We start from the raw sequence: 16,871 nt of genomic DNA on the forward strand, positions 1-16,871 counted from the left end.
TGAGCTTCCAAAACAGTTATTGGGCAATTGATCTCTGGTGCTTGAAAAGGCGTATTGATGAGCTGCCTCTCACGAGTAAACTTAGTGGTGTAGCAGCAAGATGCCTTGAAGGATCATCATCACCACTATCTGCATGCCACCTTGCTGCAGTAAACCATGGTCAAGGCAGCTTACATCAGAAAGAAAATTACATAATCCACTGAGTTACAAATAGTAACAAAATCTAAACAGTCAAACAATAACTTAATGAAAACATCTCATTAAGAAATGTACAATAAAATTACACAGTCCTCTTATAATTCATAATGTTTTCTAACAATAAAATACAAAAACATAGGATGAGCGGAAGTTGCCTGGGAAGGCACAGATCATATGGGACATGGTATCCCAGTGAGGTCATTCATACTTAACTTCTGTAACACAGCTAGCTCTGGAGTGAGATACGGTTGGGGTCCTCTCCCATCTGGGGCCAGGTGTGAACTGCGTTGGCTGCCCTGATATAACAAGAGGTGCAGCACAGGAAAAACAGTGCATGCAAACACCATTCCTTTTCCCTCTCCATATCTGGCAAAACCTTTGCCTAGTCCACCCTGTTTCCCACAGTGGCTATGAAGATGCCTCTGGGAAACCCGCAAACAGAACGTGAGCGTATCGGCACTGTTCCTGCTTGTGCTCCCTGGCAACTGGTATTCAGAGGCATGCCATCATCCGTACTGGAGGCTGCATGTCTGCAGTGGAGGTAGAACGTAGCACTCATGGCTAGTAGCCATGCAAAAGAAATGAGGCTGTAAGATCAGGTTGTGTACTTGAATCCTTGGAGAGGTAGTAGTAGTAGTGATGGAAAGAATTGAGCTGAACATAAGAAGAGCCCTGCAGCAGGATGAGGCCAGTGGCCCATCTAGTCCAGCATCCTTGTCCCACAGTGGCCAACCAGGTGCCCTAATGGGAAGCCCACAAGCAGGAGCACTCTCCTGTCCGGCAATTTCCAGCCACTGGTATTTGGAAGCATCCCACCTCTGACTATGGAGAAGAGCTATCCTCTTAAGCTGCTTCAGGGCTTCCTGAGTCACACAAGGAAGGGATGTGCCTGGGGGAATTGCCAGCAGAGGCAAGGGGCTCTGGCAAGGCTTCTGACAGTGCTTGAACTGTGTCTCCATTGGCAAGGAAGGAGGGGGAAGCTAAGCAGTGTGCGGATGCCCTTGAAGGAAAGGACCATGAAGTGTGTTGGTCCCCAGGAAAGCCACTTTCAGAACTTTCATACCGTAAGAGGTATGATGCTTGTAAGTACCTTCCCCAGCATGCAAGCAAGCCAGGCCCACAAAATGACAGGGCAGGTCAATCTACATGGCCATTTCTTTGATGGCAGGGTTGTAATCTCTTTCCTTTTTAGGTGTGTGAGTTACTTTGCCATGTCGAGAGAGCCAATTTTAGGAATAGTCAGACTTGCATCCCAGTTTAAACTTTTTTCAGAATGCTTAGTTGAGGCATGTTGGAATACTGAATCCCAGATGCTCAAGCCCACTGGGAAATACATGGCCATTTGGAGCTCGAGCACAAAGCAAAGTCCAGTCACTGGTGCTGCAGGCTGATGTAGGAGAGAAGGGAAAGGGGAGGCCCCAAGAGCTTAACAGCTCAAACCTTCCTGAAGCCCAAGTGACTAAGCAGATAGCATCAATCAATAATGCACTTGGGACTCATGTGGGGCTGTGTTTACTTGGGGGCAGGGAGCAACTGCTCTGTACTCCTTTCACCCATGTCATATCAAGGGTGACTTGATACGTCACAGGAGACATAAATTGCCTGTTTTTAACAGGCTTGGCACGTATGGTGAGGATGTGAGGAACTTTGGCTAAGGGCAGATCCTTGCAGGTGTCTAAGGCTGCAGTCCAATACACACTTACTTGGGAGTAAGTCTCGATGGAGCTTATGTCCGAGTAGTAGATTGCACTGTAACTCTGTGTGCACCTTTTCAAGTGTGCGCCTCTAGAAAAAGAGCAGTGTCCATAACTGCTTCTGTCCATTTAGACATCAGGAGAAAGAGTTAGCCTTCCATCTGTGGTTTGACATGTCACTGGCTCCATTCACACACCGAGCAGCGCTTGTTTCTGAAAGGTTTTTTCTAAGGTTTTGCACAAAGTGTTTACTGGTCTTCATGCTTCCCAATCAATAAGTTCAGTGTGTGCGTGTTAATTTGTAACCATCCATCCTGCAAATGCAGGCTGGGATCTGAGTGAAGCAGGCTTTCTTTTTCCATGCCTCAAAAGCTCTAATTTAAAACAAGCCAACTTTCTGGCTTGGGAAGCAGTGGAGGAGGTGGTGAGCCACACTGGCTGGACAGGCCCAGTAGCAACCGGGACTGCCTTTCCCTCCCAGCTTCCAAACACTTTGCATCACCGCTGATTACCAGGCAAAGCAGTGGGAAGCTTGCCGTGGTGTAGGAGAACCGGCAAATTGGCTCTGATGCTGTGCTGCACCATGCCGCGCTCTTGCCTTTACCCCTCCCGGTAACCAGCAGTTCGGAAGTTGAGAGAGCAAGGCAGCCATGCAGCTGGTATTGGCAGCAGGGCTGTGGAGGTGGTACACCAGACCTTCGACTCTGACTCCTCTATTTTTCTATTGTCCGACTCCTTCATAAATGGCAAATGTATATTAACTAGTAATAACAAATTTACTGTAGTAAAATGGTAGCAGCACAAGGCATTTCATCACCACCATGTGAATCCAGAGCTTGGAAAAGTTACTTTTTTAAACTACAACTCCCATCAGCTTCAGGGATTGGGTTCGTGGGAGTTGTAGTTCAAAAAAGTAACTTTTCCAACCTCTGGATTCACGTGGTCGTGATGAAATGCCTTGTGCTGCTACCATTTTACTACAGTAAATTTGTTATTATTAGTTAATATACATTTGCCGTTTATGAAGGAATCGGAGTCGGTACATTTCTACCGACGCCACACAAGATTGCTCCTGACTCCACGACTCCTACTCCACAGCTCAGGCCTGGACAGCTCCTCAGCAAGTGTCCTGCTCTCCTGCCGCTTTCCTTCTCCTCCTCAGCCTCCAGTAGTGAGGCAGGGGGTGGCGGTGGCAGAGCAGGACACTTGCTGAGGAGCTGCCCAAGCTGCTGCCCTCCACTGCCTGACACCTTACAAAAATATTGTATAGGAAGAGGAGAAAGATAGCTGCTTTTAGATTAACATATGAAATACATTTTACAAAAAGGAAGGCAGAAGTTCAGGCGACTTCTCTATCGACTGGAATTGCAGGCTTTTGTGCCCTGGAGCTGGGCTCTGAAACCAGAGCAGGTGCTTCGAAATGGGACCAGAGGCTACTTGATATCTAGGCTAAAGATTACACCAGTAATTGTGCTCTGAATATCTCGGCTCCTGCCAGGTGAACTTCAGACCATGACAGCCAGCTATCACCTCCTCCCCCTCCCACAGGCTCATTGTCAGAAAAATACACCCTGTAAGCAGTCGATTTCTCTGGAAACCATTTATACCACCCTTGCCCAACCTGGTGCCCCCTAAACATTTTGTACTACAATTCCCATCAGCCTCAACCTTTGTAGCTGTACTGGCTGGGACTGATGGGAGTTGTAGTACAAACACCTTGGAGGGCATCAGGTTGGGCAAGGCTGGCCGTAATAATTATTTATTATTGTTATTAGAATTAGAATTTATTACCCGCCCTTTCCCCAAATGTCCCAGGGTGGGTTACAGCAATTTTAAAATCCATAATTAAAAACAGTTAAAAACCTAAACAATATCACAGATAATGGGGTAGGTCCTAAAAATACACGTCTGAGGTGTTGAAGGGCAGGGTAAAGAGGTACATCTGCAGCATTCACCAAAAGTTGTACAATGAAGTTGCCAGACTCACCTCAGTGGGGAGGGATTTCCACAGCTTAGAGGCTGCCACAGAGAATGCCCTCTGATGCGCCGCCACCCCTGAACTTCTGAGGGTGGTGGACCTACCAAAAGGGTCCCCTCTGCTGATCTCAACACTCAAGAGGGCCTGTAGGGGAGGAGGCGGTCTTTCAGATATTTGGAACAAGTCGTTGAAGGCTTTAAACACTAACATGAGCACCTTGAACTGAGCCCAGACACGAACTGGCAGGCAATGCAGCTGTTTTAAAACAGGGGTTATATGAGTTCTAAAGGGAAACCCAGACAGTAATCTGGCTGCTGCATTTTGGACCATTTAAAGTTTCTAAGTCACTTGTTACCTAAATGGTCTCCAAGTGATTTGCATTTAAAAACATAAATACAAATACATTATTTATTTATTTTAAATATTTCTATCCCACCCTTCTACCCTACAATAAGGGTACTCAGAGTGGCTACAATAAAATCGCACGCGTATATAGTAAAATACACAATAAAAACAGAAACATCACAGTTAATTACAATGCATAAAATACAATTAAAACACATAAAATGCATTATGCATAAACACACACACATACAAATAATACATACACATATAAGAGAGTGAGAATAAAATAACTTAAAAGATAAAAAATGTTAAAACAGTGTCAGGCTGACCCGTCAGTCCCAACCAAAAGCTCTCTGGAACAAAACAGTATTTACAAGTTTCCGGAAGACCATCAGGGAGGGAGCAAAGCAGGCTTCTTGGGGCAGGGAATTCCAAAGTCGGAGCCACAACTGAAAAGGCTTTCTCCAGCGTGCCTGTCAATCTAACCTCTTTCATTCCAGGCACACAGATGGGAGAGGTAGAGTTGAGGGTCATCAGCATATTGATGACATACTGAACTCCAAATCTCTGGATGACCTTTCCCAGCAGTTTCATATAAATGTTGAAGAGCATGGGAGACAGAATGGAACCCTGCGGTACCCCATAGGGCATAGGCCAATGGCCAGGGAGTCGAACAGTAGTCTCCCAGCACCACTTTCTGGGTCCTGTCCGTCAGATAGGAATGGAGCTACTGTAAAACAGTGCCTCCTAGACCCATCCCAGCAAGACGACTCAGAAGGATACCATGATCGATGGTATCAAAGGCCACCAGGAGGTCCAGCAGCACCAACAGGGATGCACTTCCCCAGTCTGATGCCTGGCATAGGTCATCAAGCAGGGTGACCAGGGCAGTCTCTGTCCCATGACCAGGCCTGATGCCTGATTGAAAAGGATCTAGATAATCTGATTCATCCAGGAAGACTTGGAGTTGAGCCACCACCACCCTCTCAATCACCTTGCCAAGAAAGGGGAGGCTTTTTTAACAAAGGTCTAATCCCAGCATGGAGCCTTCCCTTAGGGAGGTGTTAATCAGATATGTCAACCAACCAGCCTCTCCCAATCTGGCAGATTTAATTAGCCAGGATGGGCAAGGATCAAGCGATCAGGTAGTGGCCCTCATTTTTCCCAGAATCCTGTCCACATCCTCAGGCTTTACAAGCTGAAAAGTATCCATGGAAAAATGACCAGAGGGAGCAACAGGGACATCTGGCACAACTGTAATTAACGAGGAGTCCAAGTCAATCCAAATTCGAGCAATTTTATCTGCCTTGCCAACATTTCACAGCGAGCAACTGGTGGTTCAGAGTCTGCAGTTGGGCCAGAGCCCAGAAGACCCCAGACCACCCGAAAAAGCATCGCCACATGGTAGGCTCGAAAATGAGCTCTAACCAGTGTTCGGTCAAAGACAGATTGAGTTTTTCTCCATTGTCGCTCTAGCCGTCGTCCCTGCTGTTTCATCAGGCCCAAGGTTTGAGTAAACCAAGGTGTATTACATGCCTTCCCTGGTGGGAGAGGGTGCTTTGGAGCTATAGTGTCCACTGCCCGGGTCACCTCCGTATTCCAGAGTTTGGCCAGGGCTTCGGCAGTAGTGCCAGCCATGTTGGGAACATCCCCCAGAGCATTCAGGAAACCATCAGGATCCATAAGTCTCCAACAGAGTCACCAAGAACATTATATACAATCGGGAAAAATTCATATAAAAAACTAACATTTTCACATAACTAACCAAAAAAAAAGCTTCCGATAATAGTCATAGGAAGCTTTATCAGCAGCTAACAATAAAACAGTATCAACTCAGTCTACCAAAGGCCTGGAAAAAAGGGTAAGCCGAAAAGATGTCCACAAAGGCACCAGGGGGCCTCGCTGGAGAGAGCCTTCCACAGATGGGGAGCCAGAACTGAAAAGGCCCTGAGGTCCTGCTTGTGGGCTTCAGATAGGTATCTCCTTGGTCTTGATGGGAAACAGGGTGCTGGATTACAAAGGCCTTTAGTTTGGTCCAGCTGCAGGGCTGTTCCTTTGTTCTTAAACGGTTTTAGCTTTTAAAATTCAGCATTTAAAGGGCCTGGGGAAATAAAAAGATCATCATCTCATACTGAAAAGTGGGTACTAGGAGCTGCTCTCTGCAGAGAGCTTTCTACACCTGGGGTACACCATCAAAAAGTCACTTTCCCCTGTAGCACCACAGGCAGGTATCACTTGGTATGGGCAGCATTTTAGAGCAAGGCAGCACTGTATCATTCTACGATGTTGTCTTCCTCGGGCACAGGAGCCAAGAGTAATGGAAAAAATGGCTTTTGTTGCATGGTGTATCAAAGTTTGCCTTGCATCTCTTCAGGGCCTGTCCTACCATTAGGCAGAATTCATTCATTCGTTCCTTTATTTTTATGCTCCTTTTCGGCCAACGGCTCCAAATCAGTGAACAGAATAATATGAAAGAAAGTATGACATTGCAGTAAATACAAATTGAAAAGTACAATACCATAAATCAATAAAAATGTGAAATAACAAAAGCACAGGCACACCATAAATCACACTTTATACATTCATGAGTTGCGTATATGCTGTCACACCAAACACAGCATCCATCCACAAACAAGAGTCCACAAAATAAGTGTCCCCCCAGAAGCAGCTACAGCTGTGGCAAAGTTCTTAGAGTTGCTCTCCCTGGCAGGGCTGGCTGGCTCATCCTTCTGGCTCCTCAACAGGCTGCAGTTCTCCCGGTGCAGGAACAGGTGCAGTAAAGGGCTGGGGAGGCTAAAGATGGTATTCACCTCCCAGCCAGCAATAGACCTGTTACACGGCTACCTACCTCGTAGGCAGCCACCTGAAGTGACAGATGCTGGGGGCAGGGCAGCAGCTTCCCATCATTACCCTTAGGCCCCCCTATAACTGTCCTCAGGAGTGGTGGAGGATGCTGGCCTGTCGCCAGTGTTGAAGTAAGATTTAGCTGCTAGTTCAGTTGGATTTTGTACATGGAATGGGAGGGCGCCATCTTTTCCTTTGCCTCAGGCAGCAAAATGACTTGGATAAGCTTGCAGTACTAAATCTCTCATTCTGCTGGAGCAAGAATTTACACTTGTGCAATAGAACTTCCCATCTCCTCCCCCCCCAATGCATCCGCTAAACCTGTTCTGGGGTTTCCCTAATCCTTTGAAGCAGATTTGGGTAGGGTGCAGGGTGTGCACGAGTTCCACCGCACAAGCGTAAAATCCTTGTGCTAATGGGACAAGGGTACCTCCCTTTGTGCCAGCCCTATATCTCCTGGGCAGTAAAGGCAAGAATTCTCCTTCGTTAGGAGCAACAGCTCAGCAAGCGTAATTAACAGTATAAGCAGAGGCATGTTGGGTCTGCTTTTGCATAAACTCCTTGCAAAAGAGCATTTAAGTAACCTTATTGTTTGACTCCCTTTGCTAAAATTGGGATTATGCTGCTAGGATACACTGAAATCTGATCTTGGTGTGGGGATTAGGCTACCAGGCAAGCCTCCTGAGAACAGCTTTATCTTTATCCCTTGCTGTGTTTCAGCTCTGGATGATGCTCCCCACACCTACTTTTCTTCCTCCTCCTGTCATTACTTCCCACAGTGGTAGTAATCTGACCCTCTCTGGTGCTTAAAAGCCAAACAACTGGGGAACGAATGGTCTGGTGCTGCATCTCAGCAGGAAGTACCAGAGCTGTCAAGGGAAGCAAACGGACTGCTTGATTGAATACATGCAATGATGCAGATGCAGTGATAGCTTAGGAATGTTTTTTTTGTTTTATTTTATTTGTCGCTTGTTGCCCTAGACCCAGGTTCAAATCGCTAGTGGACCATGAAGCTCACTGGCTGAGCTTGAGCCAGTGACTATCTCTCAGCCTAGTCTACTTCATAGGATGCTTGTGATGATAAAATGGTGGCTGGCGGGGAAACCATGTATACCATCTTGAGCTCCTTGGGAGGAAATGTGGAATATCAGTGTAACAAATAAGCTCTAAGAATCAATTGCTGATAGCAGTGAATACCTAGATAGACTATAGCTTTAATGAATACACTTTGTTTATTAACCCAGCCTTTGCCAACCTAGGGTCCTCCAGCTCTTTTGAACTACTGCCCCCATCACCCTCAGCCAGCACATGTTGGCTGGGGCTGATGGGAGTTGTAGTCGAAAACTGTTGGTGAAGGCACCCTTTACCACTCCTTCCTTTACAAACTGAACACTTAATTGGATTTCAGAAGAGAGCTTAGGTTACTTAGAGGTGTAAATGAGAGCCAAAACTTTGGCTTGCAGAGGGGATCACCTTTCAGAGATTTCGTCTATCTTCTGATGTTCTGGGGCATTAGAAGTGCTCCGCTAGAAACAGAAAGGGATTCTTCCTCCGCCTTAATGTTGGCTGTGGTGGAATTGCACAGCAGTTGAGTACCTTTCTGGTGGTGGTGAGGAACCATGACGTTGGTGGCTGTTTACTCTGGATTTCTGCAGAGCAGCAAGAGAGGTTCCTCTGAAAACATCTTGATGTAGGCAACTGCTCTCTGCTGGTGGCATTCTGGATTGCAGCAGCAGTTTAGTGGGTTTGGCCTTCAGGCCAAAATATTGGACTCAGTGGCTCTCTGGTCATGCATAGTTCTGAGAATGAGAATTTGCTACAGCACAAGCAAAGCACTCAGCTTGAGGGATCCTTCTGCTTACTCCAAATGCTTGGGAACAGCCTCTTTCACATTCCACAAGAAGGATAGAGATAACGGGATTTAAACGAATCTGCCAAGTATCGCCCTCCATTAAGTGAAATCCCACAGCCTCCTAAATCGCTAGATGGTTCTGTCTTTGGAAATGGCGCAAAGCTGGTTCTGATTATGCCAAATGAATTGTATGTGAATGATGCTAAGAACACACAAGTCATGGATCCCGTTTGTGTAGCAAGGCCTCGCTTGCCCTGCCTGCCTGCAGCGGGTTGCTATTACACAGCAAAAATGACTTGATTAAGGATGCCCATCTCTCAAATGCCTCTGGGGTGCAATGCTTGTTTAAGAGAGGAGAGAGCTGCAAGCATATAGATGCTGCATCAGGTGGAATAATTTCTCTGTGGGGGATTAATGCAGAACTCTAAGGTACGCGTTTAGGAAACTTCAAATGAATGCTGTATATGGCTGAGTTTCTGGTCTATGCAACCACACTGGGCCTAGGCCAGGATTCTCTCTGGGAAGTGACATCTTAAAAGGAGGGGTTTAAGCTCTTGGCAACCTGGACCACAGCAGTGGAAAATTGGGGGAGAGAAACAAGCAATTGCCCTCTGTTTCCATTATTTATGCCAACCTGGTGCCTTCAGTTTTGTTTTGGACTACAGTTCCCATTATCCCCAGCTAGCATGACTGTGCTTGCTGGGGCTGATGGGAGTTGTAGTCCAAAATGGTAGGCACCTGGCTGAAGAAAACTGCTCTTTGCAACTTTTGATGTGTTTCTAACTGTATCTCATTTTGAAGACCTAATGAGCTTGCTCATATGTGAGCAACCCTTGTATGCCCACATACTTTCCTCTTCCCAGGTTAATTGGGAAACAATCCAAACTAGGGCAAACTATAGTTTGCTGAGATGCCAGAACTAAGAGAGGCACTTGATGTGTGCTGAGGAGTGGAGGTAGCAGACATTCAGATGAAGCTCTTTTAGGTTCTGTGCAGGGAAGCAGCAGCATAACAGTGGCTGATTTCTCATCTCTGGAGTGGGAGTAATGTTGATTCCCTAGAAATGAGAGATCTGCCATCGTTATGTTTCTTCTTCCCAGTAGACCTGGGGGCAACCTGATACCTGCATAGAGCCAAAAGAGTCTCATTTGAATGTCTCCTGCATTCTGTCCTGAAGTTCTCCCCAGATGCAGACACGGCATTACTACCAGCCACGTTCTCTCTCTCTCTCTCTCTCTCTCTCTCTCTCACACACACACACACACACACACACACCCTCTTGCTTTGTTCATCACAGATGTAGAGAACCTTTGGCCCTCCAGATGTTGCTGAACTACAACTCCCATCATCACAGTCTTTATTTGTGTTGGACTTGTTTTTGTTTTAATATGTTTCATAGATGTTTTTGTTGCTTTGTCATTTGTTTGCCACCCTGGGCTCCTTCTGGGAGGGAAAGGCTGGATATAAATTTAATTAAATCATCATCCCTGGCCGTCAGCCATACTTGCAGGGGCTGGTGGGAGTTGTAGTTCAGCAACATCTAGAGGGCCAAGGGATCCTCATGCATGGTTTACCATGTAAGCTGATGTAAATGTTTTGGAGAACTCAAAAGCTTACAGACTATTTTGGTTGGCCTAGTAAAGGCATTGCTGTCATATGCATTGAGGCATTTCTCTGCCGCTCTCATTGGTGGGCCTTCTGGAAAGCCTTGTTGGGGAGGCTTCCAGTTTAACCTCTCTCCCCTCTTTGTTTCCTTCACAGTACAGCGCCGTGGACAGCAATCCCCTTTCCCTGTATGTTATGCATCCCTTCTGGAATACAGTGGTTAAGGTGAGTGGCCCCAATGTCTCGATTCCTGCCCTTTTGAGGAGTGTGCTTTCTGTGCTTGAAGCGGATCTCTTGGCATCCCTGTCAGTGGAGAAGTTGCCAGAGCACTTTCTGGTTGACGTGACCTCTGTCTCTTTCAATCTGTGACTAACGCTGGAGCGAGACAGCCAGAAAGGCAAGCCTTTCCCTAATGCTGAAGAACAGTCACATGCTCCTCCTGCCTGAATGTCATGGAGGGGACTACTCTACCTGCTCATTAATCTGGGTGTTCTTGCTGCTTTTCTGTAGATTTTCCCTACGTGGCTGGCCCCAAATTTGATAACGTTTAGTGGCTTCCTGCTGCTTGTCTTCAACTTCTTCCTCATGGCATTCTTTGACCCTGACTTTTATGCATCTGGTAAGACTGGTTTTTTTTAAAGTTATGTACACATTTATTGGCATGAGAGTGATAAGAGTTGAGATACGCATGTTCCTGACACTGACTCTGTGCATTGATGACATCTTGGCTTGCTTGATCCTACTGTGGTGCACTCAGATGTCAATTCTGGACTGCAGTAGTGAAAGCCCCAGGAGCATGCCCACACGCATCTGGGGCGGGGGGATTCCTAGAGCATTGTGTGTTCTGCAAGACTGCTTTGATGTTGGTGTGGAGAAAGGTGGGTGCACAAAAACACAGTGACCCCCTCCTCTTCATGCCCCACTTTTCTCTTCCCTTCATTTTCCTGTCCCACCCAAGAAGGAGGCAGGAGAGGAGAGACACGTGAGAGAAAAAGAGGGACACAGTATTAGGAGACGCCGTCATGATTATGCCCTTCTTGTACCTCCCCAGGGCTGTCTTCAAGCATGGTGGGGGGTTGGCAGCGTTGCTTGTGTTGGGGAGAGTGATGGCCTAAGCCAGCCTTCTCTAGCATGCTGCCCTCCAGATGTTTTGGACTACAACTCCCACTGAGCCCTACCCAGCATGGCTGTGCTCCCATCCCCCCCCCCCCAGCATCACATGGCTGTGCTGGCTGGGGCTGATGGGAGTTGTAGTCCAAAACATCTTGCTGGCATTTGCTTTACCGCAATCCCCTTTCCCTGCCAGTCTGGATGGCCACCTGAGGTCTAGGGAGTTCTTTTCCAGCCTTGAAACCTTGACAGTGATGTCAGTTGGGAAAAGAGGTGGCAGCATGTCTGTTTACAACCTGAACGATAAGCTCCAGACTCTCTTCTCGGCTGACATGGGCAGGGAGTTGTCAGTTTGCAGGTAAGATGTACTAGAAATGGCTGACAATTGCCAGTTATCTGATGGCCTTGAGCTCTCCAAAGTGCCATCATAATCCCCTAAGGAGCATCCTGGTGCTGTGCTAGGACCTCTCTTTGGGCCACAGTGTCACCTGGTCTTCCCCTGCTTTTGTCCTTTGGTCTCTGTGCAAGTTCATCGACACTTGGCTGGTCTTGTTGTTTTCTGCCCTCCTGCTGGTTTTGCAGCCTCCTCATGTCGTCTCTCGCTATGTCACTATATTTGTCCTCCTTCATCTCTCTGAATTTTCCTGGACGGCCCTTGCAGCATTTGCTCCTACATGTTCTGTTTCTGGTTAACCCTCTTCTGTCATAACTGTCCTGCTGCTGCTTTATGTGAGATCTGCAGTTTCCTGTGTTTTATTTCCTGTGCCTCTTCAGTCTTGGGCAGGGAATCATGCTCCTGTGTACCCTATGCAGTGCCTAGTACATTGGTGTTAAATTTAGCGGTTGAACTTCTGTTGAAGGTAGAAAATTCAACGTGGAGCAGAAATACTGTGGAAAAGTCCCACTCCCTTGTCAGCCAGTAAACGTCAAGTGCAAGCAAAGCAAGCATCTAAGAATGTAAGAAGAGCCCACCTGGTTCTAGCCAGTGGCCCATCTCGGCCAGCATCCTCTTCTCACAGTGGCCAACCAGGTGCCCATTATGGGAAGCCCACAAGCCGGACCAGCAATTTGGAAGCATCGTGCCTCTGACTATGGAGGCCAAGCAGAGCCATTGTGGCTAATAGCCATTGATGGCCTGATCCTCCGTGAATTTGTCTAATCCTCTTTTAAAGCCATCCAAGTTGGTGGCCATCACTACCTCTTGTGAGAATCACTTATTTAGGTACTTGAGTCCCAAGCTGTTTAGGGCTTTGTATACTAGTACTAACTCCTTGAATTGTGCTCAGTAGACCCCTGTCAGGCAGTGCCGAGCTTTGAGGACCAGCGACACACGGTCCCATCATGCTGCCCCACTTACCAACCTGGCCTGATCCAGCAAGGCTTTCCTTGTGTTCTTATGAAGAAGGAGAAGAGACCTAAAAGGGGAGGGGGTGGACATCCAAACATTTCAATGAGTACTGAGCATGCTCAGTAGCTCCAGAATGCTGGTGTGGGGAGGGAGGGGTGGAATGAAAAGGGTCTGGCTTTTTGCCTCAAGAGGAGCGTTTCACTCTGCAAATTCTTCTTGCCTTATTTTGATGGAAAGCAGTTACTTTAGGTTTCTTCAGTTGCTCTTGAGGGCTTTGGGCTGGCAGCAGAGAGGCGAAGGTCCAGAAAAATTGTCCCCCTCCCCATTTTTTTCATGAAAAAAATGGAAAAAACCAAGGAGGCTCATAAACAAAAACAGAACAGATAGCAAAGGAACTTATGTCACTATAGGCTAGAGATCCAGATACAACTATTAACAGAGGATCAATGGGGAGGTGTCGCCCGCCAGGGTCTACCTTTCCTCCCCTTGTGCCTCCATTGAGAGTTTATCTCAGAATGGCCTAATGTCCCAAAACAACTGAGCAAAATCGAGAGAAGCTTGTGCTGAAAAGACTCTTCTTGTTGAGACATACATGGCTGTTTGGTGTGGGGCTGTCAATGGGTCGGGGCTCACGCGTGTCATCTTGTTTGTTACCCACTGTAATGACTGGGAAATTCTTTACTGGGAGATGTAGCAGTTGTACCAGTTGGTGATGAATTTCATACATTAGAAGAAGAAAAAGACAGCTTTGTTTAGTATTCGATAATAGCTGCAAAGCTATATATTGCCCAAACGTACTAGAAGGGCTGCATCCTGTTCAACAAAGAGTGTGGGATATAGCCACAAAAGTGAATATTTAGGGCTGTGGCAATCAAGCAATCATTGTTGAGCAAGTAGATGAATTTTAGATTGTTCATTATATTTTCAGAAATCTGCATATGCATGAAGCTAATTTTTCCTAAAGGAAAGCATGTCTCTGCTGACTTCAGTGGGGCTTACTCCCAAGAAAATCTGCATAATTGGAGCTTAGAGCTACTTGGAAGTGTCTTGCCTTTATAATGTGGCTTGCTGAGATTTTTTTTTTTTTAAGATTTATACCCCACCCTTCAAACATATTATCTTGGCAGGTTATGGTAAAATTATCCTTTTCTTGCTAAGCTGATTCCTGCAAGTGGCCAAGGTGGAGACCAGGATCCAGTTCCTCCTCCTTGGCCTATTTCTGAAGCTGGGGAGGTGCAAACTTAGACAATAGGAAAGAGGAGTGCCTTTTTAAAAAATGGTGTTTCTGATTGGGTGGGGGAAGGAGGCTTGTTTAATCCATTTAAAACACCCTTGCAGAACTTGGTACACTCCAGATGTTTTGAACTATAACTCCCATCAGCCCCAACCAGCACGACTGGTGGCATCTGTAGATGGGGAAGGCAGCTTTAGAAGTTTGGCTAATTGAATAGATCACATGGGCTTCCATTAGAAGCAGAGGCTGTTCCACTGCAGCCCCAGTGCTTTGGAAGGCCCTCCCTCCGTTCCAGTCAAGATCGTTCTTTTCTAAGGAGACTTTTGACTTAACTGCTTTTCCTACTGTTTGTCTTTTGTGCTGGTGATTTTTGTCCTGATCAGTCCTGTGTTTTATGTTACAAATATTATTTATGTAGTACCATCCTCATACACAGGCACTTCACAAATTATGAAGAGGACAAATATCTGCCCCAAGGGGAAGAGTTATCTTTGTTCACCACTTTGGAAGTTTTTATGAAAAGCAGTAAAGAAAAAAAGTACAAAACCTTAATTAGGTGTTGGCAGAAAAGAATCTACATGTTTAAAATCAATAAAGCAAAAACAGCCAAAAAAAAAATCCAGCTTTAAAGCAAAATTTCTTACAAGATGCAAATGCATGACTCAACTACCAGCCATCTTTTTCTCTCTCTTCTCTCCCCCCCACCCCCCCAAAAAACCCCTTGCTTTCTTATCTAACTTGATAGAGAGTTCTGGAGAACTCAAAAAACTTTTGCAGTATGTTGTGGCATTTTGGTTGGTCAAATAAAGGTGTTACCCTAATACAGATTTTGGAATTGTTCTCATGGGCTGGCATGGTTTTTTGTGTACAAGGTTGGAAGTGATTGTTCCAGTTTGTAGGCATCCCTGTCAGATGTTTCTAAATGTCTGGGATTGTCTTCCTGTGCTGGTCCCAGAAACACCAACTCAGACAGAAAACACTGTAGGCTGTTGGAAAGCATGATATTCTGTGTTTTTCCACAAAGACAAGAAAAGACAAGTAATGGGTTAATACTGTGCAGCAATCCAAGGACGGACTGCAGCTGGCACATAAACCGAAAGTGTATAAAACCTTGGGTGAATGTCGGAAGGCAGAGCTGGGGTCCCAATCCCGGGGAGCTGGATCCCGGAGAGTTGGGAGAAGAGTATTCGGATGGATGGCAGAGGGAAGGGGGAGCGAAGACGAAACAGAGGAACTGCCAGTGATAAGGTCGCTTAGCAACGGGGAGCCTGAGCCCTCCCTGGACATTCTCACGCCTCCCCCTCTTTCAGGCTCAGAGCAAGAGGGGGAAGAGGGAGGGCTGCTCACAGCCGAAAAGCGGGGAGGCAGTTTACCATCAGCCCCTCCCCTATCCCCCATCCTGGAATCGGAAACTTCAGAAGAGGAGGGGGTGATGCTTCCCCCCTCACCGCGCACACGCAGACAGCTGAAAAGACAGGAGAGAAGGGGGGGAAGGCGGGCAGTACCTGAGGGGCAGTTAAGGAGGAGCGAAAGATTGCGCACCCGTTTGGCCCCTTCTTAAAGAACAGGCGGGAAGAAGTCCCTTGCTCTGTCAACTTTCTCCCAATGCCGCAGGACCTGTATCCCTGTATTGATTCATGAGAAAACGCAGTCTTTGTTTGGACATTACCCTAATAAAACACGAATTAACTACAATCGTTGCTCTGGTTCCTGAGTCACATCCTGGGCCTGACAGTGAAGGAACCGCAAGGTGTGGGGGTTGTTAGTTGGAGGAAAGAGACTTGTATCGTGTTAGTACTTCGCCTATTGAATCAGTAAAGATTCTCTTTACAAGAACTTGCTGTAGTGTGTCTTTACTCTGGATATTCTGGGAACCAACTGGACATTTTCTGGACACAGGCCTCTAGATTCATACGCTACACTACAAACACAGGTTTGACTGCCCGCTCTGGAGCCAGCCCTCCCACCCTCTTAGCTGTGGGTCAGGAGTGTGGTAGCAGTGGTGGCAGGCAAGCGCTTGTTGATACATACAAAGAAGGCAAGTTGACACAAGAAGATGAACAGTGGAGTGCCAAGAGGATGGGTTCCTGGTCTTAACTGCAACGATGCACCGTTCTCCTTGTGCAGCCAATGTTTTCCTAGAGAATGTGCTGACACTCAAAATGGTTTTCTTTCCACAGCACCTGATCAAGAGCATGTTCCGAACAAAGTATGGGTCATAGTGGGTCTCCTAAATTTCATGGCTTACACACTAGGTAAGAGCTGATGTTTTCCTGTATGTTGTGTCTGTGTAATAGCCAATGTTTTTGGCATTTGTAATAATGGCAGCAGGGGCCAAACTGCCCGCACACAAGAGCCACCTCTCATCACAATATTCACAACCCATCTCTAAAACATGCATATGCAAGGAAGAATCTTCCTTTTTCTTTGCACTGAGGGTGTTCATAGCTGGGTGTTGTCTCTCTATCTCAGACCTCTTGGGGGCAAGATATGGAAGATGCAAGCAGCAATTCTCAATCAATTCGGGAAAAGCACTTGTCCGGCAGGCTTTTACAGGGAAAAAAATCAATATATTTTTAGAGGTTATTTGTAGCTTCTAGGCTCCTATTGTTGGCTGACTAAAGTGCCAGTTCTTTATATATAGTATACAGCAGCAAAAATGC

General features: G+C 46.5%; 1 protein-coding gene across 2 annotated transcripts in view; it reads left to right on the forward strand.

The window, feature by feature from the left end:
• SELENOI (selenoprotein I) overlaps positions 1-16,871 on the forward strand; it is a 53,485-nt gene that overhangs the window by 13,146 nt on the left and 23,468 nt on the right. For both annotated transcript variants that reach the window (XM_061625907.1, XM_061625906.1), the window contains exons 2-4: positions 10,673-10,741; positions 11,027-11,135; positions 16,389-16,463. In XM_061625907.1, the coding sequence (XP_061481891.1) occupies positions 10,673-10,741; positions 11,027-11,135; positions 16,389-16,463 (253 nt within the window). The remainder of the gene's footprint in view (positions 1-10,672; positions 10,742-11,026; positions 11,136-16,388; positions 16,464-16,871) is intronic.

The sequence above is a fragment of the Rhineura floridana genome, chromosome 4 (assembly GCF_030035675.1).
Source record: "Rhineura floridana isolate rRhiFlo1 chromosome 4, rRhiFlo1.hap2, whole genome shotgun sequence".
Taxonomy (NCBI): Eukaryota; Metazoa; Chordata; class Lepidosauria; order Squamata; family Rhineuridae; genus Rhineura; species Rhineura floridana.